At 37.5% G+C, this 26,167-nt stretch overlaps 1 protein-coding gene across 3 annotated transcripts in view; it reads right to left on the bottom strand.

The window, feature by feature from the left end:
- Positions 1-26,167, bottom strand: part of NAA16 (N-alpha-acetyltransferase 16, NatA auxiliary subunit) — a 62,747-nt gene that overhangs the window by 27,469 nt on the left and 9,111 nt on the right. The window contains exons 2-10 of one of the 3 annotated variants that reach the window (XM_065743984.1): positions 24,053-24,137; positions 21,577-21,681; positions 17,965-18,122; positions 16,498-16,632; positions 9,319-9,472; positions 7,302-7,421; positions 5,126-5,221; positions 3,224-3,262; positions 1,627-1,733 (exon numbers count right to left, since the gene is read on the bottom strand). In XM_065743984.1, the coding sequence (XP_065600056.1) occupies positions 1,627-1,733; positions 3,224-3,262; positions 5,126-5,221; positions 7,302-7,421; positions 9,319-9,472; positions 16,498-16,632; positions 17,965-18,122; positions 21,577-21,681; positions 24,053-24,137 (999 nt within the window). The remainder of the gene's footprint in view (positions 1-1,626; positions 1,734-3,223; positions 3,263-5,125; positions 5,222-7,301; positions 7,422-9,318; positions 9,473-16,497; positions 16,633-17,964; positions 18,123-21,576; positions 21,682-24,052; positions 24,138-26,167) is intronic. The other 2 variants (XM_065743985.1, XM_065743987.1) reach the window with 2 other exon arrangements.

Below are 26,167 nucleotides of genomic sequence, written 5' to 3' on the forward strand. Positions count from 1 at the left end.
GTGAACCTACTGAAGATAACTAGCAGAAAGGCATCTATGGTGGTAAATCCAGCCCCAAACGTTAGTCATCCTTCTAACTCAAGTCAAAAAAGAGGTGTCAGAATATTCTCCCAATCCCAATGAGACTATATCTTTTAAATTTTCATACTTTATTATCACAGGTAAAACTTTTGCAGTACTGATTCTTGTGCCTAGATAATCAGTGTTGACGTTTTTAAAAATTCAATCCAGTTTCAAAACTTTACATCAAAAAACATGCATTAACAACACCCATTGTAGAAGAGGCTTGTACTGTACTCCATGCCAGTTTCTTAAAAATTATGTCAACTTAGGGGGGAAAAAAAATACAGATAATATGGAGCTGCTGGGAAACGTACAGAGAGAAGGGCCACAGAGAAGATCAGAGGTTGGCAACACCTCCCCCGCAAAGACAAGCTGAGGGAGCTGGGCTTATTCAGCCTGGAGTAGAGAAGGCTGCAAGGAAATCTCATTGCAGCCTCCCAGTTTTCAAAAGGAGACTATGAAAAAGAAGGGGAATCAAATTTTTACTTGGGTAGATAGTGATAAGACAAGGAGGAATGGTTTTATGCTCAAGGAGGGAAGGAATTTGATGTCAGGGGAAAGTTATTCACAGAGAGAATGGTGATGTGCTGGAACAGGCTGCCTACAGAGGCTATGAATGCTCATTCCCTGGAGGTGTTCAAGACCAGGTTGGATGGAGCCCTGGTCTAGCGCCAGTTCTGGAAGTTGGTGGCCGTGCCTGTGGCAGTTGGAACTTGATGATCCTTGGGGCTCCTTCCAACCCAAGGCATTCTATGATTCTATCAATATTTTCCAAACAGAAGCATTTTGAAAACGATAGGAGACTCTTAAAGTCAAGAACAGTCACAGCTGGTTGAAAATCATGCACTGAAGTTTTTCTTCCAGCTATGAAAGCTGTTGTTAGCTAGAATCCCAAGTGTTCTTATTGCCTGTAGCAAAAATTGAACATCTTTTATTTGCTGCACATTTTATTAACTTAAATTTGAAGATTTACTGTACCTTTTGAAAGCTTGGAGTAAATAATTCAATCTGAAATAATAGTCCTAGTGCAATACAATCTTGCCAAAAGCAGGAGAATTTAGAAGTGTAAAAATTCAAGACTAAGATTACCCAGAGACTGAAATGGGATGTAAGCCTAAATAGTAATAGCAATGTACTGATGCAACACAGAGTTATATACAGAATATTAGCCATCTGTATGATATTTTAAAATCATTACTTCTGGTGACATCATAAACCATAAGCTGAATGAATCCTGACACACTTGCACTCGGAGTATACATATTTACTGGTTACCTCTGACCTTAAAAAGATTTAAAAAATGAATAAAAACCAGTGCATCCTGAAACCAGACATCAAGTATTTTGAAATCAACTATCTGCAGAAGGAAAATAAAAATCTTGTCACAGTTTAAGGATCACCAAATGATGATTCACATATGACAAAACAGCACATTAGGGAGAAAAATTGTTCAGCAGTGGTTACTTATAAGTAACAGTGAAATCTATAAACAAACATTTAGATAATCTCTTAGAAATTCAATACAGATGACTTTATTAGAACAAAGTAAGTACTAAATTTTACCTTTTCTGGATTGTAATATAAAGATTTCAAAGTGGTAAACAAGGGTGGGCAGCCTTTACTGAAGTTAACCCTCAGGAACTTATCCATTAGTTCTCTAAATTTTTCACCTGGAAACAAAAGTGTATTTGGTTATATGTCAGTGATTGCAAGTGTTATATAAATATAATCTCTACCTGGTGTACAATTCTGGATAATACAGTAACTAAAAAACTGTAGTAAAGGGTTTTCATTTATTATTTAAGAATAAAATGCAAATATTTAAGAATAAAATGCAAATAGGATTAATTACCAAAAAAAAAAGATCAAAGTAAAATGCTTGACTTGCTAGCATTTAAGTGACTGATCACTGGAAAACATGGTAATAGTCTTTAAACCTGTAAAAGCTACTAAAGAGGGAAAGGATTAACTACTGTCTATGTAGCCTGTAATAAGGGTATTCAAATAAACACTGGAAAAATTATAGTGGAAAGAGTAACTAAGCACTAGAATGAATTACCTTAGAGCTCTTCTAAAAGCTTCATCTCTGTAAGTTATGACTAAATTACACAAATGTGAGCTAGGAATAGCACAGGTAAGAATTATCCCGCACTGAGGAAGTAGGATGGATAAAATGAGTCCTCTTCCTCTTCTCTAGTCTTTCTTTTTTTTTTTTTTTTTATTAAGTAGGACATGGCTTCAAATATGATTGTTTCTGGAATCAGAAACAGGAGACTTATTCAGAAGGATAAGGACCGTATCCATAACATTTAGTAAAGCTAATGAACATTTAATCACATTTTCAGGTTAAAAAAAGTCACAGTACTTGCAGTTCCATGTTTCTGAGAAATGGAGTTTGTGGAAAAACAAACAAGACTTCAAGATATCTAATCAGAAAAACACAGCTATTCTTCACATTTGTAACCCTATGAAGAACAATGATTGTTTCCAATTGTTTCAATTTATTGTTTTTGTTTCACTTAGATGAGGCTGTTACTCCACTGATTACTGCTATGGACTTCTCAGTCTTTACACGTAATGCTAACGTGTGCTCCTAAAACTGTCAAAATAAGACTCAATTTATTAAGAATGCATTAACAAAATTTGAGTAACACTGCTTTAAACATCCAGAGAAAGAAGATACTACTGCTCTGTATGTAACATTCCTAATGTACTTCTATCCATTCCATACTGTCCTCAACTTGTTGGCAATGTTACTACTACAAAGTTGTAACAGAAGTTCTCTCCCTTAGTAAAACAAACTGCTATATATAGGAACTTCCACCCATGGATGAGTGATCCATAACTTGACTATAAACCCTGGCTTTATGACAGGTGGTTTAATCAGAAGTTTTCTCACTTTACAAGAAATTGCTCATTGGCAAACAACTGAACAACAACAAAAAACCCTTAATCCTTTATTTCTTCTGTTAAAATATTCCAATTTATATTCTTGATGGAATATATATAATTTAGAACTTAGCAAAGCAAGGTTCAAGTTTCCATTAAGTATGTGGGAATTTTGTATAGAAAACATAACAGCTTTGAAAAAGCCTGGGAAACATACAAAACACAATGAAGCATCCCATCTAAAACAGAAAGCTCAGCATTCACTCTTTACCTGATACACAGAAGAGACTTGACCACAGGAACAGTGAATCTATAGCAAAGTAAGTAAACAAATCTAAAACTAGATTGCCAGACTCCATTTCCATCCTTAATCACCTCCAATATCCCACAAGGCAGTTTCCAACAGAATCAAGGATGTGATTTGTACCAGTTACAAGGTTCTTGAGATGGAATGCAAGGTAAGGCCTGGGCAGGAATGTCCTTTTAATATAAGCCCGTACCTGTGAGTTTTTTCACCAACCCTGAATGAACCGGTGTTGGCAGCAAGCACTGACCACACCAGGACAGCAACTTCATTAAACCAAATATTCTACTCTTGAAATTTGCAAATAAGTTTCCACAGAAGTTTGTTTCTACATCACTATTAACTGTTAGCATCATTAACAGCCAACACAAGGCATTCAGAAAACAAATGCAGACCTATTGGGTGATTGTCTGCAGGCTCAAAACCAGCCTTAGCCAACCTGACCAAAGCAAGCTTAAAGGAGCAACAGAGAAGTTTTAAATCAGGAAAATTCTTATTTACTATGAAACCTGCAGAATCAAATTTACTGAGAGATTTCTCTCAAATGATTTAATCGCGACTCACTTTGCATTGTTTAGACTATTGCTACAGCAGGAACTAATGCATATTACAAAACACATCTCTAGTTGGATGAACTGTAAAACTACACTGTCCAATGAAAGGGTAACCCAGAGCAAAACATACAGTGAAGAAGTCAACACACACAAAACATACTACTAATATAGAAAAACATTTTGCCAAGTACTACTTGTTTGCTATGTATTAGTGCAACCCACTGTGTAACAGTTGCCTTTTAAATCTAGTTAAACTGCCTTAACATTTTGTCCTTGTGTCTTCAAAAAAACGTAAAGTATCTGGGATTAATTAAGGCTTAGTGTTAACTTCAGGGCTAAAACTCTTCATGCTTTTACATAAGAAAGGGGTATGCACATTCAGGCTACCTAAGAAGTAAAGTGCACTAGTTATGTCTGGCAGTATTTAAAGGTACAGAGTACAAAGTACCCTAAGCAAATGAAACCAAAAGCCAACCTCAGTTTCCCTCCTTCTGTCTTGGAGCAGTACATTTATTTTTGTGTTGTGTTCTTTCTTTAAAGCATACTCCTTGCAGAGCTGAGGGTATTTGTGAACCTTACTTCAATACAACTTGTAAAGGAACATAATCACTGAAAAGAACTTAGTTATAAAACTAAAAACATAACCCATTATGAAACACTGCACATCTGCTTTTTGTTCCTGTCCTTAAATAACCAGCAACAAGTTGATAGATTTTGGCTCTAGACAAAACCACTGCAAAAATGCTGTCAGAGTCACAAAAAAGATTTGGTGCTTACTGGTACACAACCATTACAAAATGCATGAGGCCTACACTACCTGACTGCTATATGCATCCTATATGCATCTTGTAGAACTGTTTTCTGGGGTTATAAATTAGAATGTAGCTCAGCTCACATGTCTGTGCGTGCATACACACACACAGCCCTCCTTTCAAGCACAGCATACTCTGCCTTTTAACTGATGCTCTTTAATTTGATGTAGAAAAGCTATGTACAGTAATCCACAAAAATCTGGACACCATTCTGTACTGCTGTTATGGTTTTATGATTTTTGTTGTATTATTGATATTCCATATATACCATAACAACGGTAAAATCAATGAGGGCAGCATCACCTAGTTGGTACCACCACATTAGAGTGCGTGAACTTACTCTATTAAATCCTAAAACATAAATAATTTCACCTACTCCACAAAAAAAGCATTTGTCTAATTTGTACACATGCAAAAGTAGCTATTAAATGTGCATCTAAGAGCCTATCAAAAATTAAGAGAAAAAAGCAAAATTATTATGGAACAGATATGCAACGTGTTACCTGAAACAAAGTTTAAAGGCAATCTTCTAGGTGAAACTGCTCTGGGATGCCTTTTACTAACTTCTTCATAAATCTGAAGCCTCTCTTCTAAAGTGCCTATTATCAGTAAATATAATAGATATAAGTAACAGATCAAAATCTATTCTTGTAAAGGTTTAAAATGTTGAGAACTGTTAAGATTCAGTATACAGTTTGGACTTTGAACCATTTTAAACATTTCAAGCTCTTTTTTTCTCCAATTAATCAAAAAAATCACTGTGAAACAGTACACTGAGATCACTAAGATAACAGTACCAGCATAATCACTGTAAGGGTAAACTGCAAAAAGAAATCAATTACTACTCAAGTTCAGTCAAACAGTAATATTTGTTTTCTTTCAATTGTACACTCTGCAGACCCATTCATACACTATTTTGACAATGATAGTGTCAAAAACCTTTTTTCACTACGCATTTCTTTCAGACATACTTAAAGCATTCAGGGAAATACACGGCGTATGCCATTTGTACACCTAGAGATTAGAAACTATACAAGCATGCCCTTATCAGAAAGCCCTTTGGTGGCAGCAAAATTATAGCACAACACTGCCAGCACAGACACTGGGCACACGAAGTGTCAATACCTTAACAACTAAGTATCTTTTTTTCTTAAAGATTTTCTTCCCACTCCTCCCCTTTCCCCCATAATATGCTTTGGAGCTCCAATGTGGTTAGAACTTAAAATAATCTGTTCTTTGAAATGCCATTTTCTTGTAACTAGGATCAATTTTGCTTAAGTGTTTTCAAATTCATCAATCAAGCAATTTAAATAAAAATGAATATACACATCAAGACTATGGCACAACATACATTCAATAAATCATTCCAGTTTCTTTTCTAAGAAAAACAATTTATGTTGTCTCTGAGCTCTGATAGTGGGGAAGGGGGGGAAAAAAATGTTACCCAGTGGCTCCAAGAGATGTGCAGTTCTAATAGTAACACTAAAGTAATGTTTGAATTGGAACTAAAGCATATAAAAAGCCTAATTGAAGTCACAAGTTGGAGCTCCAGAACTTACCATGGGGGAGGAAATAGTCCTAAGACCACCTAAAAAATAAAGTAGCATTATTAGTTTAATAAATTAGTAAAGTTTTAATCTATAAAGAATTCTCATATGTCAAATAATCTACAGTACTGATTACTTGTTAAAAACTAGACATTTAAATCAACATATTATATCAAGCAGAATAATCAACATTTTGGATGATTTAATATATTAACAATTATTACCTTCACCTCTACAGATACACTAGGAAAAACATTCAAAGGGAATAGTAGTTCTATGTGAATGCAACAAATGTAATCATCTTAAATTCCCAGACATTATTAAACCCAAACCGTAAAACTTTCTGGAAACTGGTTGAGAAATATAATGCAGATATCGTATCTACAAACAACGTGCTGGTGGGCTTATGATTTATGATGTCATCAGAATTATTCCAATAAAACTTCCATTAATTAGTCAACTGTGAAATACAAGGAATGTATTCTAGTGTAAAAGTAGACATTTGGCAAAGTTCCTACTGCAAAGCATTTATTATAATATACACAATTGCAATACTGTGGGATTTACTTTTTTAATTCAATTCAGGTATTTTCTTGAAAAGACAGAACAGCAGTAATGTGAAATAGCCCTGGGAGGGGGGGAGAAAAGCCAAAACCAAAAAGTTTAATCACATGTATCACCTCTTTTTCCAAACAGTCAGCTTCTAACAGAAGTTTCTCATCTTTAAAAGGATTATATGTTTACTTAGTATTTCTCTTCATGTGTAAAGTGGCACCACACAAACAAGTTCCAGAATAATAATTTTATTTCCTGGAGTATAATAGTATTTTGAGAACCAGGCTGATAGGAACAAATTGCAATCTTGTTTCCAAGCTCATGAATGACAAGGAAAGGTCCTTCAAATAAACACAGCTTTAGCTCCAAGAAGACAACAACTTGCTGTTGTTGATTTCACACGTACAAGTTTCTCAATGAACATTTTAAAAATGGATAAACACAACTACACCATATTTGAATTGGATAGTAAGTGATTTTCTGCTGCTTGAACTCAACTTGCAATATACAAAGCAGAAGGTTTTAAGCATGTCCTGGATTGGAGGTACTTTCAACGTACCAGTATATTTTAACTTACTAGGTTGCAGGGACTTCTCCAGGCCTTCATAATAATACCAGTTTTCTGCATTGCGCTCAATTAACTCCTTGTATACTTCACCAGCTTCTTTTAGTCTTCCCAATTTCAACAGCATTTCTCCTAAAAAATGAAGCAGTAAAGTGCTGTGAATTATATAAAGAGACACAGATAGCATGGCCGCTAAATTTACAAACCTAGGTGTACAAAATCAGGATTTATCATGTGTAGATAATGAAAAAGAAACATTTTACAGAAGCATTTAAAAAAATGACACATGCTACTTGAAGTTATCATTTCCTGGAGCGCTTAAAAAAAATATCACAGAATCATAGGGGTTGGAAGGGACCTCAAGAGATTGAGTCCAACCCCCCTGCCAAAGCAGGTTCCCTACACCAGGTCGCACAGGTAGGCATCCAGGCGGGTCTTGAATATCTCCTGAGAAGATTCCACAACCCCCCTGTGCAGCTGTGCCAGTGCTCCGTCACCCTCACTGTAAAGAAGTTCTTGGGGGGGAAAAAAACAAAAAGCAGGTTGATGGAGGTGAACCCTCTACTCTGTCCTGGTGAGGCCTCATCTGGAGTACTGTGTCCAGTTCTGGGCTCCTCAGTACAAAAAAGACAGGGATATCCTGGAAAGAGTCCAGTGCAGGGCTACGAAGATGAGAAAGGGCATGGAACACTTCCTGTATGAGGAGAGGCTGAGAGACCTGGGGCTGTTCAGCCTTGAGAAAAGGAGACTCAGAGGGGATCTGATCTACTTCTACGAATACCTAAGGTGCAGGAGGCAAAGGGACGAGGCTGGACTCTTCTCAGCCATGTACTAACAAGACGAGGGGTAACAGTCACAAACTGAAGCATAGGAAATACTGTACAAATGTGTGTGGTTATTTCTCCACAGTTCAACACATTGGAGCATTAAGCACCAGAAAAAAAAGAAGATTGCATGTCTTTAACTACATTCTTAAACACATTGGGATTATTACAAAGAAACAAAGAAGTCTCCAGAACTTCATAACATCATGCTCAGTAATAAAGAAAAAATACAGATAAAGTTTGTTTGGGCAGATGGCCACTGCTTGAAGACTGGCTGGGAATCAGTCTGCTTCTGGGAAGAGCTGAGTAACTGCCTATGTACATCCCTTTCATTAGTTTTCCTTCCTCTTTCCTTCACCTAAGTTAACTTGATCTAACTGGTTCTTTTCCACTTCTGTTATTGCCTGATGAAGGGGATTACAAGGCATGGGAGGGAGCAAAAAGCTGTGGTACTTCACTGCTGGCCAGGGTCAACTCAGCACAAATATGTAACAAAAAGCAGACAGAGAATACATGCTACTACACTACATTATTGTGCATATTCAGAACCCAGTACTTCAAACCTAGAGAATAACTAAGGGATGGTTTTAATTAAAGAAGTCAACTTCAGTACTCACGGAAGGCAGGCAATACAAAAAAAATGCAATCGAAAGCTCATGAAGGAAACAATTTATTAATCCTGTTCTAAAAAAAAAAATGAATCCAGTGTTGTACTACTGGATAAAACATAATATTCTTCATTAGAGTAAAACTGGATTATGATAGCTTTGATTAAAGAAATCTTCTTATGCAAATACTAATACCACCACCTTTGAGATCTTCTCTGTTCCTCTGTCAACCCAAATTAAGCCACTTGCATCTACTACAGGGCCAACTACTGAGCACAAAACTGTAAATCTTGTTAACAGTATCCCAATATATGTTGTTCAAAATTATTTAAAGATTTCACATTTATTCTTTTTGGCCAGCCTGGTGGATGACAGGCTGGCCATGAGCAGCAGTGTGCCCTGGTGGCCAAGAAGGACAATGGGACCCTGGGGTGCATTAAGAAGAGCATGGCCAGCAGGTCAAGGGAGGTGATCCTCCCCCTATAGTAGATGATCCCTAGAGGTCCCTTCCAACCCCTACAATTCTGTGATTCTGTGATATATGAAGGCTGGTAGCAAAAGTTGAAAGCAGAACTGGCTGAGAGAAGTGTAACTTACCTTTGATTTCTTCTACTATTAGTTTATCACATATTTGCTTTTCATATGTCTCTATATGTTCTAGAGATTCTTGAAACAGATCTGCCTCTCTCATCACTTGATTTTGATATAAAATCAGTTCACTGTATTCATAATCTATTTTATTTGGAGGAATCTAGGGGAAGAAAAAAAAATCAATTAGTTACCACATGCCATCCATCTCTATCTCTAACTAATTACAGAACACAAGATTCACACAATGCAATACATCAAGTCTATACACCCTCCTAAGCATTCAAAATTGCAGAACTCCCAATACTCACAAATTAAACTTATTCAGGATATCAATTGTTGAAGAGCAGTTTCAGAGATTCCTGTACTCAACTTTTCTCTACCACTGTGGCCAGGTAATTAAAAACAGAATCCTTGCTTTCCCTCAGACAATGGAATTAAGCTTGCAAAGCTCTCAGTAATCTCACCCCTTCTGAAGGGCTCACGTACTCCACAATAATTTGACCTAAGCTCTGCAGCAGGTTGCTGGGATTTCACATTTAATGAATAAAAGTACACAGTACTGCATTTCAACAGAACACAAATTCTGGAATGAATTTCCAAAGAACAAGGAGCTACTCAAACATTGGTAATAGCTTGAAAATCTAGCGTTTTTTTTTCCCCACTGCTTTTTGCTCTGCTTCTTTTTTTCTAACCAAACACTCTCTGTACTACAATTTAATCCCTCTGGAAGTATAGTGCAGAAACAACACAGCGTTTTCAAGCAACAGGTAATTATTTCAAGGTCCGGATACATATAAGTGAAAATAGCAAGCCATCCACTTCCCACTAATACATCAGCCAATGAGAAAGGATGACATATTCAGAAGTATTTCCTTCTCCATGAAGTGTACTCAGGCATGGAAAAGTCTTCTTGGAGTCATAATTTCCTTTGCTCTCCATAATATGCACAGAAGAAGCAAATCACAAGGATGTCAGAGAGCAAATGTAGGAGCAATGGACAAGGCCCAGCACATCTTTACAATAGTTCATTATTACAAAGTTGTAGAAGGCAGTCACAGTCTATATACTTAAGGGACTTTATTTTTTTTCACACTGTAATAAAAATAGATGAGCAGCAGCATAGCTTGAAAAACTGTTAGTGATTTTCTTTCCCATGACACTATAAACTATGTTTATTCCTAAGCAAACAAGACTTGTAAGTCACAATGGTCACCAAATAGTTTGCTATTACTGTACACTGAGTAAAACTTCTCCACCACCTTCACTGAAAAAAACCAAGGAATTTAGTAAGCAACAACTGAAGACTGGTTTATCTGGTTGAAACTAAGATTCATGTTAATACTGTTCTCAACTACTGCTTCCAGCTCTAAGTACTGTCCAATCTCGAGGATCTCGCACATGCCTTGAAGAAGCAGTTCAGAGAAAGATTTTACAGTACTATACATTTTTAAGAAGGAAGATTCCTTTTTGAAAGGAATATTCTGCAGGACAGCATAAGTAAATACAGTGTTGTAAAGAAGCACACATCTGATAACAGACATCAGGTTTGGGGCTGAAAATAGCAGCACACAGCATTCAGTTCTTTATTTTTTAACTGCTGACATATAGCAAAAGATGGCTAACGGGACAAAGAAGAGTAGGACTTGCACTCACTACAGTCAGCAGTTAGCAAGAATCCAATTCTTTTCTTACATTTCCTCCATCTTCATTTCTGCTCCTACCTTCATGCATTTTTTTTTTTATCCCTATTAAACATCAGCAGTCATCAACAAAACATTGGTACCTGGAAAGCATTAACTGCTTTCCAAAGCTGCTTCACACAACAAGCATTCATGCATGCTTTCCTGGTTATCATTACCGCAGTACCACAGAGCTGACACTGCAGAGCATTCATTCTTTTTGCTTCACTTGCTTTATAAAAACACTGCCCCCTCCTATTCAGTATAGTTATGTTTAAGTTTCTCAAGTAGTACAGCTTATTGCTGCATTATCAATCATCTTTCATTGGCCTTTAAAATAGAAAGAGATGACTTCAACAACCTTAAAAACAATACATATATATAGGGTAGATTTAGATCAGATATCAGGAAGAAATTGTTTACTGTGAGGGTGGTGAGACACAGGAACAGGCTGCCCAGAGAGGTTGTGGATGCCCCCTCCCTGGAAGCATTCAAGGCCAGGCTGGATGGGGCTGTGAGCAACCTGGGCTAGGGGGAGGTGACCCTGCCTATAGGCAGGGACATGGAACTAGATGATCTTAAAGGTTCCTTCCAATTCAAACCTTTATCAATTTAACTTCCTTTTGCTGTCCAGCCTTAGCAGGACTAATAGAAAAGAAACTGTGAAACACCAAAGAATCAGTGAACTCCTTCCTTCTTGAATATAGGGCAAATCCACCAGAAATTTAATGTGCTTTCTGTCTCAGAGTGATTTCAGATGTACTTTCAGAAAGGTTTCTTTTTAGAAAAAATTCTGAAATCTTATCAGGTTAACAATTGCTTAAACACGTAACTCATCAGAAGACAAACAGCTTAAGACCTCAGTGCTTAATCTGATTAACTACACTGTCCTAGAGAACAACTGATTCTATAAAGCTCCTCATACACACTCCACTGTTACTGCCACACAACACATCTTTACTCCCCCATTCCACCCAGAAAAGTTATAAGCCTTATTGTATATGTCTAACTTTCTCCTGAACTCAATTCTGCTCTTTTAGAACCAAGTTCTTCCTCACCTTGATAAAAAACCCAATTTTACAACTGCATTTGCCCTACCACAACTGCCACTGAAAGAACGTGACAAGATGTAGCCAAAACATACCTAAAGAGCAGACCCCCAAAATCCAGAGGTTTTCTGTCCATATCTGTAATTGTGAGCCTGATGCAGAAATTAGGAATAAAATAAAAATTAAGAATATAAATTTTGCTCTGGAAAAGAAGAAAGGAAAAATGGGACATACAACAGTAAAACAAATTGCATAATTGTTTTACACCTTGGTTCCCAAAGTTCAGATTTCAAAGCAACTCTTAAATCATCTGTTTAATTTGTACAGCACAGGCTCTTGTATTTCCTGTAGTGGTTTCTACACTCAACCTCATAACCTGTTTTTGGCTGAAATATTGTGCATCTGGCTAATTTACAGCTTCCAGATGGCAAGTGGTGTTGATCTAGATCTTGAAAGACTAAGAGACAGAAAATCCACCATTCTTAACGTTAACGTAACTATTGGAATAAAACTGTCAGTGATAAAAAGTGATTTATCATTATAATTTGTTGTTCAGTCTCCAGCCACTGCTTGCCTTCGAGTTTCTCCTTCCTAAGTAACCTTCTTAGTTATCATTTTTCCCCACAAATCCCCCAAAATAATTATCTAAACTGTACCAGAATCACCTTTTTTTTTTCCCTACTTGCAGGAAACTCCACCTTTCACTAAACACCATTTTATCTAGCTATAAGGAAAGATTACAGTGCTATTCATTTTCTAATATTTTTTAAGAAGTATCATCAGAAACTCCTGATCTCCCAGTAATCAGCCCTCAATAGAGCAAATCCCTGTTTCTTCTCAGAAAAGGGTCATTCCTGTCTTCACCCAAAAGTGTGCACTGAGAGACGATTTTACAATAAGCTAAACCAATCCAACCACAGCTTGGGTCAAAAGAGGCAATCCACTTCCCTCTATTATTCTCCTTCCCTTTTCCCTCTCACCTCACAGTTGTTCAGTTCAGCCAATGAGTCCTTAAAAAAAAAAAAAAACAATTATATTTCTGTCTCTTTGCCTCCTGAGCCAGACCCTCACGAGCCAAACAGTGCTGCACAAGGAAGCAGTGAGAGCAAACTAGATGTCAGACTGCTGGTTTTAGAAACAGCTTGCAGTTAATTACCTGTTATTCCCTAATACTGCTTCTTCACACACTCACCACTCATCTACAATCAGTAAAACGTCTGTTCCTTCATAGTTTTCATAGTTTTAGTGCTTTGTTTTGGCTGTATTAATTCACATTTCAATGGACTAAGTTGCCTGAATAATCCAAGTAAACAATTACGATCATCCTACATTGCTGTTATTAACGAATTATTATGACAGCAGCATTTCACATGGTTTTTTACATTTACTTTTTTTATTCATTAACAGAAGCTGTAAACAGCATCAAGCTGTAGGGTGAATACCCTGAAAGAATAGTACCCACACAAAATAATGAAGGTGGACAGTATATTTTTGTACAGCTTATCCAGATAACATCAAGACAACCAGTAAATTAGGAAGGGTTCACCTGTCACTGAAGGTCAAGGCTCACCTAGAACTCCATAGTGGAGGTATCTCCAAGAAGAGATCCTTCCCCAGTGGTGGTCAGCCCTTAAATGGGGTCTGGGAGAGGTGGAGCCAGACTCCACCTCTTCCGGTCACACAGTGCACTGCCCTCACCTGCGCTCCTGCAGCTGACTCAGTGCTCACCTCAGGTGATCCATCAGAAGTTCACACTGCAATTCAGCAGTTCCCATACACAAGCCTAACATGAATTGCCATAACTCTCCTCTAAAACATCAGTTTGCTCAAGGCTCCCATTCACTTGTGACTTAGAAACCCTTCAGTTTTACAGTGCCCCTTTCAAACACTGACCACCACGATTCCATTGAGGCGATACACAATACTCCATTGAGTAAGTCACAAAAATGCATCTATGAAGTTCAAACAGAAAGTGCAGGGTGAGGGGACAGATTTAGCAAGTAAGGCAAACAAGAAACATACTTCCTCAGATCCACAAGTATGCTGAGCTAAATCATTTTAAGCATACAATTTAAATACCCGGAGAGTGCACCAACAGCACGTTTGGGAACTACAGAAGAGCCAATAATCTGTGGCAAAATTGAACTGTGATTTTGCTCAGGCTCTCCTGAGTGCAGGGAGCTGAAACTATTCACTCTCTTCTAGCAGCTGCACTCTATGTGAGCATGCACTTCTCAGAAAGCTCCCACAGAAAAGCACAAAAGCATAAAGCACAAAGTTTTCTCTATTTGCAAGACACATGGAAACCAATGAAGTCACCTTTATTTTTATGTTTTGGAGGAGAAAACAGAATAAATACATCATGTAACCATATCTATCAATCTCAAAAAGAAATACTTGACAACTGATTTTCTATAAAGTCATGCTGTCCAGAACTTATATTTCTGTCCTCTAATGCTTAAGCATCTTTTCTGTTATTTGTCTGTAACATACTATGCTAAGCAACAGTAAAAACAGCTCATGTAGCTTGCGTTATTCGAGTATGAAGCCCTGTCTTATTTCCTGACCTTTCCCAAATATTTCCAGTCTTACTGAAAAATGGCATCAGACCTAAAGATGTCAGGATTGCTTTTATTATTTTTTTTAAATAATTCTGCTAACTACCACAGATTCAACTGATACTATATATTTTTTTAATCTATGGCAGATGGTATTCAAACCTGACTTGGTTACTAGACTGAAGAGAGTAGTGTATCACCATGACTGCCCTCAGACAAGCATATTCACACACAACTTCTTCAAAAAGACAACAGCGTTCACAGCATTGTTTCCACTCTCTCCAGTGAGTGAATACAAGTGTTCAGCACTCCTGGATCTTAAGGGAGGACTCAACTTCTTACAATTTGTCATTTTCAGTTTTTACATCTGTTATATATTATTCTTAATTACAACATTCATTTCAACACTGAACTCACACAGAGCTTCACTGATTAGCGAACCATAAATTCTTGGCTAGCAAACACCCCCAAAATGACCCAATTTTTATTTAAATACATTATTTGCAGCTTTTATTCAACACTGGACTGACAGCTCTTTAGTAATATCAAGCTATATATCCCTGGCTTACGAAGCCTTCTACTTGACCATGATACATGATCAACACACAAACATTGGTCCCTCTCCTAACAACTGTTGATCTTCTTTTCCTAAGTTAGTCTACTTCTGGCAGCATGATAGGACCTCAAACACATTCATCTCAGACAGGATGTGACATCTTTGTTGAAACAAAACAACAACCACAATCTATAGACCAAGTTAATATTTTAGTACCTGTGCATGAAGATCTCTAAAAACATCATTTCAACTTCTACATAACAGAACAGTGGATGATTAATCCATAAACTCAGACTTTATAAATCCAAATCACCAGTAACAGAAATAAATACTCTCCTTTTAAAAATGTTACGCTCAGGAATTTTAGCATCATATCACTTGATTTATTCAAACAAGTTTCAGCAACACCAGATTTTCCAGGCTGCACCAGAAGGGGAACGATGGGAAAGAAGAGGACAGACTCTCCAGCAGGGTCTCTGGTGACAGAACAAGGAAAAATGGCTTCAAGCATGAAGAGGGCAGATTAAGATCAGATAAGGAAAAATCTTTTACAGTGAGGGTGGTGAGGCACAGGAACAGGCTGCATAACGCTGTGGTTGATGCCCCATCCCTGGAGATTTTTAAGGCCAGGCTGGATAAGGCCCTGGGTGACATGATCTAGCTGTGGTGTCTCTGTTCATTGCAGGAGAGTTGGACTACATGGCCTTCAGAGATCCCTTCCAACTCAGAGGAGTCTATGATTCTATGACCTCCTCAAACATAAGGCTTGCTTTCTCTGCTTTCACACAGCTCTGATACCAACAACTGATTTTAAGTTAATAATATACAGATGTATACAAAACCACAGAAGTTCCTTTTCATGATCTTTGTAGAGGCACAATGATATTCAGGTTATAGTAGAAGAGAGAATGTGCATGCACGCATCCAACATTAAATAGTTTTTTCTGAAGTTTTACCTACTGTAATGAAACAAGATCAGTAGTGGTTTTCTTTGGCTACAAGTCTCACAGACATGAAATTACAAAGTTACATCACATCAGCTTACCCTTACTTTCTCAACCCTGACAATGTATTGCCAGGGAACAGGTGACCCTGTATAATTTGCATCAGCTGCTAGCTCTTGGAGATACCTAAATGTTCAAAGCAAAAAGCTCCAGAAATAACAGAAATATCATCCTAATTCTTAAATGGTTCATAATTAGAACTCCCTCACGATGAAGAACTAGTGCATAGAATGGCTTGGGTTAGAAGAGACCTTAAAGATCACCTAGTTCCAATCCCCAGTTCTTCAGACTCTCTCTCTTATCCCTAAAGTGTTCTCTGACCATAATAGCAAGTCTTACCTGTTGGGTTTTTCTAAACTCTTCAAGTAGTTTTAAGGCCATATCATAATCTTTAAGTAAGTGGTATGCAATGGCATATCCAATCCAGGAAGCTCGTTGTGTTGGGCGCAGCTGAAGTAACTGGTATCTTGTCTCCTTGAGTAAAAAGAAAGACATTAAAAAAAAACAAAAAGAGATATCATATAAAGTTACGTTTTAATCATAGAAGTCATGGCACAACATAATTATTTCTCAGTACACAAGAAGTGCCATTTTCATAGGCATCTCTTAGGGTTAGCATTCTTATTTCCAAAGACAGAACACTGAAATCTCAGAGGTGGGTTCATTAAGAAACACAAGCTTGGGGCAGCTTTTCCAGTGGTAGCATTCTCCTCAGGCCCAGGTACAAAGTCCTGATGCTTACACAGTGTGGCAGTGCTTCTCTAACCTCTCTTACTGAGCCACCCCACAGCCTTATGTCAGTTATCCACTTTTCCTGTATTTGGAAATTCAACATGCCCAGTGAAGGAGACCACCTAATGCTGAAGCCCTCCGTCCAGTCCTCTACCTTTATATCAAAGTGGATAGAAGTAATGCTTTAGCAGTCAAATTCATTCAACCACTTTGAAACCACCGACTCATTTCTTACAGAAATTTAAAGCTGTTATTTGTGATGCAATCTGTATTTGAATTCAAGAAGCCAATTAGCACAGGGCAAGTTTCCCATACACTCAATAAAATATAGTATATTTTTCTGAAGGGGTGAAGAGAAAGCAATTGCTACTTAATAATGCTCTCAAAACAGAATAAAAGCAATTCCATAATTCCATAAGTCACACCATTATCCAAAATATTTAAAAATCCTTCTTCCCCTGCTCTTCTTTTCAATAAGGAACAAATTCCTTTCAGAGGAACCCAGAATTACTTCTGTGATTTATTTTTCGCAAAAGCCCTTCTTGTAGGATAGGGATCTCTAATCTAATAGGTCCTAATAAAAACCTACAAGTGGTAACAATGAAATAAAATTCCTCATGAACTTATCAGAGGTATTTTTATCTCCTTGCACATTTTTCTTACATTCTCACCACAAAGGACTTCTTAAAATGGTGTATCTCTCACAAAAAACACCCTCAGTACATACAACCAAAACATTGCTTGCAGTACCTTCCAATAAAGCTTAACATGTATTTATTGTGTTAAGTCTTATCCTTTTTACTTTAGTAAAAAAAAAATTCTGGACAACTTGAATTTTAAAAGGTGATTCACTAGTTAAGTTTTAAAGAGTAACTGTACTTCTGGGGGTGTGCTCTCAGTATCATAAAGAGCTTTACTGCAATTCATTTTCAAACTTGTATAAATAAGAACTTAAAACACCTACTTTGAAATATCAAAACTAAGTAGTAATAGAACTACAACCAATAAAAGAATTAATAAAGGAACATAACTAGAGAATACGAACAGAAATAGGAGTTTAAATAGAATACTTACTCTATATCCTTCTAAATCCCTCATTTGAATCTGCAACAAAGACAGATCTCTCAAGATCTGCAGATTATCCTTATCTAACTTGAGTGCATTCCGGTAGCACTTGATGGCTTCATCATATTTCTTATCAGAACGCTGCAAAAGACCGTAGACGTGCCAACCTAATACACGTTAAGGAAGACACAGCCACAATTCACACAAATTAACTATAGCACATTTGTGTTACAGGACAAATTATTCCACAGCTTCCTTGAAGATCAGTACCGTCATCAATTAAGTTTGACTACTGCAATCAGACTTTATTGACAGAGTTTAAACATTAAACACTTCCAAATATGTAATACATATCAAAATCTTACTATAAAAATCCCACTCGTACATATCAAAATCTTACTATAAAAATCCCACTCGTACATATCAAAATCTTACTATAAAAATCCCACTCGTACATATCAAAATCTTACTATAAAAATCCCACTCGTACATATCAAAATCTTACTATAAAAATCCCACTCGTACATATCAAAATCTTACTATAAAAATCCCACTCGTAACATTCTTCCCCACCAAAATTTGTTATACAAACTAAATAATGCAAAGTCTTAAAGGCACCCTAGAGATGTATTGCTTAAAAGCATACCGTTGTAACCAAAAAGGGATTTTTTCCCCAATAATTACCTCATTCTACTAATACAATTGGTGTGCAAGTTCCACCCTTCCATATGTGCCAACCTGCAACCTCAATTAGTCTCTAGATTTTAAAGTAAGGGATAAATGCAGAGCTATGCTTTATTTATTGTCAAGAAGAAATCTTAATATTTCTGGGCACTGAAGTATTTACCAGATTCTCAGAATCTCAGACTTTCATCAGTGTGTCATTTCTCATTCCAATAGAATTCTCTTCCCAAGCTTTCTTTTAAGTTAATTTTTTCTTTTTTTTCTTCCAAAAAAGTAACAACTGAAAGATTGTGAATTCAAAACATGAAACAAGTGGCTTATAGCAACATGTTATATTGTGTGTTTACAGCAGTTCCCTGGAGTTATATTAACAAAGATATTGTTTGATATACTATTTGCTACTTCAGGTTACTAGAAGCTCATTGATGCAGCATCTCTGGCAGCAGTAACTCTTGAGCGTACTCAAATCAAAAATGGCTCATAAGTTTTCTCCAGAGGGTCTCCAATGAACCAGCTAAATCCAGCTGGGAAGAGCTATAGGCATCCTTAACCCATTTTCTGTTAAAATGACATAAAAATAGCTCACAGAACTAACAGAGAAAAAAAACATTTAAGATTTCTCATTATACTGAGCTGAAAATGAAGCAACTGTTCCCTCTAAAGATCCAATTGTTTTGAAACTAAGCTGAGAAAACAGCACGAAAATTCCAAGTGTTAACTTCCACAAGTAAGTAGAAAGGTAAGTTCTTTCTTACTCAGAAAGACTGAAGTCCTTAAGTTCTGGACATCAAGACAGAAAGTAAGTTTGTACTTATGAATCAAAGGAGAAGCCTCCAACCAGAAGAAAAACACTGCAATAATGAACAGTCTGAAGGAAGCACATAATGCACAAGCAAGAGACCCTGGTTTCTGTTTCTACTGCAGCAACAACCATTTCAGTTTGATGAATGAAACATGAGCTTAATATTAATCTTTGAGACTGACAGTAGAGCTGCTGCTGCTGCCACAAGACTAAAGGGAAGAGATGAGCACACAAACGATTTTGAATGCAGTTAGGGCAGCTGGCCTAATGCTGCAGCTAATGTCCATAAATCTTAACTGGTCTACTTGAGTTCAAGTACTGACGACGTGGATCAAAGTTGAACGCAGCACCAACACATAAGAACAAGCTATTGATAATTTAGATTCTTGCCCAGAGCAAAACCATTCAGCACAAAAGAATTCGTAGTTTAAGAAAGATAAGGCTTCAAGTAATGCATTCCCAGATCCAAGTGGCAATCTGTTTTAAATCTTCATAAATCACGTTCCTTACCAAGCAATCAAGTGAAAAAAGGAAAAAATTTCTTGGGAAATGGGTCTGCACAATAGTAGAAATCAAGCATAAGAAAACACAATTGCTGATACAAGCCAATAAAGCACAATACTGCTAATATATCATAGCAGACAGCTTGGGCCAGTCTTGCATGTGTCCCTATAGCGCATTGAAACTGTAAAGCATCACTTACTGAAACACTAAATATCAAAGTAAGCTGAAACCATGTTTCAAATTACATTCAGAATGGGTCAGAGTTCATCTGTACTTTGACAAGAAAATGCATACATTTCTAAACAGTTTTACTGTAGTGAAACTGCAGAGGAATTAAAACTTCCTTCTGTTATTCCATAAGCAAATCAGAACACTAAGGTGACCACTTATACTTTAATCATCATCAGCCATAAGCTGTTTGAAAAACTTGAAGGACAAAATACATCAAAGGCCTTCCAAATATTACTGCAAGAAAATAAAACAGATACAGTGCCCCTCCTTGAAACCAGCTACCAGAAGGACATGACTTCAGTGGCTAGTCCCAGCTTCTCTGCCTAATCCAACTGACAGGCATTAAGACGTCAATGCTTCGTTTCAGAGGGAATGTAAATATTATTTCAGAGAACTTCCCAAGCTCTGCTTAGGTGGTACTGAGCATCAATATGTTATCAAGCTTTCATCACAACATCAGGGCTGGTCACAAGCCCTTACAAATTATGCAGAACTAATCTGTATTATTAGAAAACTAAGCCTCAATCCGAGTTTCTCATGGGACAGAATACTTACTCTTGATTCTTCCCACACACCACAGCCTCGCCATCAGAGGAAATATACTTGGGCAGTGACACTGTGGCAGCTGCTTTTAAAGAGTAGTACTAAAAGACATCATAAGAGGACACCATTTCCTAAGAATGTCAAAAGATGACAGCTGAAATACTGTGTCAAGCTTTCTACGTCTGTAGGAATTTTTAATTGGATGGATCTACACTATTTGAATTCAGAAGAGAAAAAAAATCTTATGTTCATCTTATGGTAAGAACACTTCTAACAGTCAGTGAAACAGTAAGAAATTTATGAAGATTTATTTTTGAAGTTGTTTGGTTTTTGTACAAGTACTTTTCCAGGAAGTATTTTTGGCCCCAGCCCCTGAAATAAAACCCAATTCTTCCAGTGAGCCCTCCAGTACTTGAAAATGAGGGTTCTGGATGGTTTAAAGACAGTCTTGCAGTTAAGAATTAAGGTGTCTGGGATTTGTCAGCATGGAGCTTTTACCGTTGAAACAAAAACACTTCCCTAACTCATCTAGAATCTTTTGCTCCCCTATTCAAGCTGTGAGAATGCCATGAAAAAGATGAACCCCAGAAATGAGCTGGATTTTGCACACTATTTTCTGTCTTTCTGAAAGAAGCTTCGGTGTAAAAGGCATTTTATTTTTCTTAAAGATTCTCTATGATTGTATGAATGAAATTGAAGTCTTATGTGAAGTATTTGATTACAAATTAATACTCATCATACACACCTCATTTCCAACTTCCTTTTATATTTCAAAACAAAAGGCTGATGCAGCAACACCATACACACAGAGGTGGGAAGAAAGCAAAAGAGATCAGGTTTTATATTACAAAGGATACAGACGTGACTCTTTACATCGTTGCGGAGTCCTTTACGAACAAATTCATATGCTTCTTCCTTCTTCCCTAAGCAGTTCAAAGTCAATCCTTTCATAGCCAGCGTCTCTGTAAGAAATATCATATGCTTATGCTCTTGATTTCCTATACGCCAGTTTCACAATAGAGATATCCTTTGAAGTAGTTACACAGTGAAGTCCCCCATTAAATGATAAATTTAGATCAGGATAGCTGCCTAGAACAGCTGAAGATTGTTATATGGAGGCATTTCCTTTCCTGAAATTGAATTTAAAAGTCTTTTGCAGAGTATCATACAGATGTGATGAACACAGACAACAAACAAACTTTGTTAACAAAGAACACATTTAAGTAAGCGAGTTAACTATAAGCCAAAGCAGTTTTCAAGTGCTTTTCATTATATATTAAGGTTCCAGGTAGGCTGAACACAAAATTCATTAGGTTGTGTCACACCATAACAGAACTCTTTGTAAGTCTGTCCCTTTACTGCAGATTTTAAGAGGACCATACTTCCTGCTACAGTATTTTGGGGATAAAAGTCTCTAAAAGTAGTAGGATTCTTATTAGTATTCTGAGAAGCAGAAGATTCCAAATTTGTTGATATGACTATCACTCTCCTTCCTCCATTCTCCAAGTAACACTAAAAACAAGCTGCATGTAAACACGTGCTGTGCCTGAAAGCTAGTCTAGATTTGTGGGTGGGTTGTTTTTTTTTTTTTTTTACCATCTTCCCTACTAAATAAGAGACCAGTGACTTTTGCCCATTATTACTGCCAGAAGACTGTTAGTCCCATTTTCATCCCAGTATTCAATTTTCCCTCAAACTGCAAACTCTTCCCCTGTGTTAGTGGAAAGGGTCCATGATAAAGGTCAGCTGTAACATTTGCTTTAACTTTTAATTGGTATACCTGTCTCTACGTGTACTTAGAAAGGAAAAAAGTGAACACTGATTCAAACTGAGGTTTTTTTCATAGATCACCCTACACCCATACTCTGTTAATCACAGAGAAACAGAACGATACCTTTCAGTAATACAAGGAAGGCTGAAAAAACACATCTCCACTGTGTGAATAATAGATATGTAGACTGGTTTGTGTTGGTAGGGACCTTTAAGATTACTTAGTGCCAACCCCCTGCTATAGGCAGGGACACCTCCCTCTAGACCAGGCTGCTCACAGCCCCATCCAGCCTGGCCTTGAATACCTGCTCCAACAACTCCATGTCCTTCTTGTGTTGGGTGTTCCAGAACTGGACACAATAGCCATGGGATCTCATGATGACAAACTACTGCTACCTGTCCACACCATGGACATACCTGTCCAGCCTCAGCAGTGCATACACTTGTCACCTCACTCTATGTTTTAAAATTACTCATCTCTGAGGCTAAGCACAGCTTCCCATCAGATCATTTCACTGGCTTAGTTCTGCTTCAGCTGTTCATTTCAGGCTTTGCTTCCAAGCTCCAAAGCCACTAATGGCTCAGAGCCCATGCAGCATGTGGACTGCCAAGGCAGCTAGCTGTTCTGAATAAGTTTAAGACAGTAAGAGCAGAAAAGACAGAGAAACATGTTCTAAGAGGTTATAAAAACACAAGTGCTAGCAGAGATAAGTGATTAGGTCTCAGCGCCAGACAGGCCACTCCATAACTTTGGGGCAACTAAAAACCAGTTCATTTATCTCTAGGAAAGTAACAAAGAAAACCAAGAAACACCAGGCACAGACGAAGTAACGATCAGTCAAACATTTTGTCAAGATTTGATGAGGTCAAATAGCAAAATAATTTTGACTCAGTACACACACACTATGTTAAATTGCTCCAACAGCACACAAACAAAAAATCCCTGTATCGAAAGTATTCCTTGAACCATGCAACAAATCCTGTAATGCAGCAGGATTTCATTATCTTGCTGAGGATTAAGTTCTGAGATATTTAAACAGAACCAACACTTTCTCGTCCAGTTTCCTGCCACCATTTATCAGAACTAGTCGTAGCATCAAGAGTATTACACTGAAGTCTGTTCATCTTTAGTAGCAATTTGATCTGCAGTTCAAAAAATTCAAAATATCCAGTTGACAAAAAAAAAGTAAGGTTTAACTCCTTGGCAAAATACCTCCACACAATGTTCAAAAGAAGGCAGGGCATGCAGTTAGAGATGTAATAAAATTAACAAAACACACTCACATTCTAACCTGGAAATCTAGAAAGGCGACTTAAGTGGAAGCTTCACTCAAGTGTGCTTCTAGTGAACATTCTGATCCTCGTGCCACAGAACTTTTCTGACTATAAGCTAGTGTGGAAATTTGGTGTGAATGTGCTATGACTGAAAAAAATCAAGAGTACTTTTTAGCTGTAAGGACAGAACCATGCTCTGCAACAGGCTGCATGCTCTCCCAGTAGTATAGAACAGAATAACTAAAACCGACGGCAACTAAAACCGACACTTTTGAGTTGAGCAGTTACCTCCATGTTCAGCAAATTTGGGGTTAGAAAGGATCATCTTGCAGAACTTGAGTCCATTTTTGTACTGCTTTTGTTCATAGCATTTCTGGAGAAAAAGAAAAGAGGTGAATTGCACACTGAAAGGCATTTAAATCATATTAACACACTGCTACAATTGCAGCAGTAAGTTCAGTGAGGTAATGAGGTCACAAACAAGTTCTAGTTGAACACTACCATCCACAACACGCTACCTTTTTTTCCAGGATTCAGAACAATATCTGCCTTCATTTACATGCAGCCAGTGCTCTGTCTCACGGCCTTCACTGAAACTTAACTGCTGGTACCGTGTTAACCACTCCTTTTCAACAGAAACAGGAAAGGCAAAGAGGAGTGCTTGCACTTTGACGAAGAAATTATTAAAACAGAAAAAGTTACAGATCCTCACTCTACAGAACTTTTGAGGAGTCGCACACAAAGAATTCAAACATTGCTTTGAACACCTTACTTCCCCAGCCTGCAGAGCCCTCCAAGTAACATCTCAGAAAGAAACCCTCAGCTGTCACTGATGTGGACTTTTGGGAAGAAGAGAAAAAACCACACAGCAGGACAGACCTGCTGTCACCTCAAAAGAAACATACACAGAGAACTTAGAGGATTAAAACATTTAACCAGTAGTTGGAATAGCATAACTAAAAGCTGCTTTCACATTGTTTGCAGGGTACTTTGTAACCTAAGGATTACATAAACTGACAAATGCTGTGCTGCACTGTGGAAATGAGAAAAAAATACTTTAGTCCTGTGTTGTAAAACACAGGTGAGAACTGTCTTACTTCTTCACAAGGACATCTCACCACACCGAGTCAATCAGATTTTAGTCATTTAGATCACTACAGCTGATCACAGTGTAAGCTGGTTAAAGGCATGCTTATATCAGTAAGCACAAAAGTGAATTAAGGTCAGCTACATCATATTCATGTTTTCTTAAGTAGGAAGAAAAAAAAACCAACAGGCTCAACTTGGCACCATTCTTTTAATAAGGTCTGTTGTCCTGCTCCAATTTAGACAACTACTCCAAGGAGAAGTTACATAATATCAGTTACATACCTCAGATCTTTTAACTGTAAAAGATCCCACCCGTCCTATTCCATCGGCTTTCCAGCACAGAGGGCAGGGGGAAATCTATGTGAAGTAAATCCAATATGTACTAACTCCTTTGGAGTCATAACCCACCATATATACTGCTTCTCAGGGTACAGCAATAAAAAGCCAAGCCTGAGCTCACTTCGGGTAATACACTGAGGTGCCAAAACACAAATCCTCTCCCAGTCCGTGGGAGAGGGCTTCACTGCGAGCAGTTTTTAGTCTGAAATTCAAGACACCTTCAGTTTACCTTAATTAAGTGGAAACTAAATCACAGAATAATTTTGATATTAGGAACCTTTAGAGGTCACCTAAACTGCCTCTCAAGGCAAGGATGGGCACACTTGACATTTGATCAGGTTTTTCTGCCTGCTTGACTTCTGGCAGGATGGCCAGGGAGTTCCCATCAGAGGCAAATGATTATACTGTGGCAATTAGCATTTAAACAACAGTAAAAGCATTGACATTTTGGTAAGCTAAGAACTAGTCTCCACATCATTCTTTGAAATAACCCAGGCTGCAGCTAACTTTGAAGTCCCCTCAAGGGACATTTTTTTCTTCTCTCAATGTAAAATGCTGAGTATCATTTTTAAAACTCATAAGAGAATTCCAGCAACGCTTTAAGGATGCTGTCTAGATTTATTCAGGTATTCCTAAAAACGTAACCGAACACTTAACACTCATCCATGACACTACAATTCTTACATTTGAGCAAAATGTCAAATACACAGTAATGCTCAAATACCAAACAGAAGCTATTTGAGCCAAGGGTGCACTTAAAACAGATTAACTACTTGAAATAAATATCTGTTATCCTTGTTCTGATGTTTGCGTTTTTTTCCTCCTGCAGAACTCAGGCGTAGAACAAGAACTGAAGCTAGATAACCAGAGCCAACTTTCACATTTCTAGAAGACAAACAAGATCCTATTTTCCAAAGGCTAATGGATAGATGGAAGTTAATGCTCTCCACCAACAGTGAAGGAGAAGCTTGTCCT

The sequence above is a fragment of the Cyrtonyx montezumae genome, unplaced genomic scaffold (assembly GCF_038088225.1).
Source record: "Cyrtonyx montezumae isolate F1298 unplaced genomic scaffold, pur_monq_1.0 scaffold_3, whole genome shotgun sequence".
NCBI lineage: Eukaryota > Metazoa > Chordata > Aves > Galliformes > Odontophoridae > Cyrtonyx > Cyrtonyx montezumae.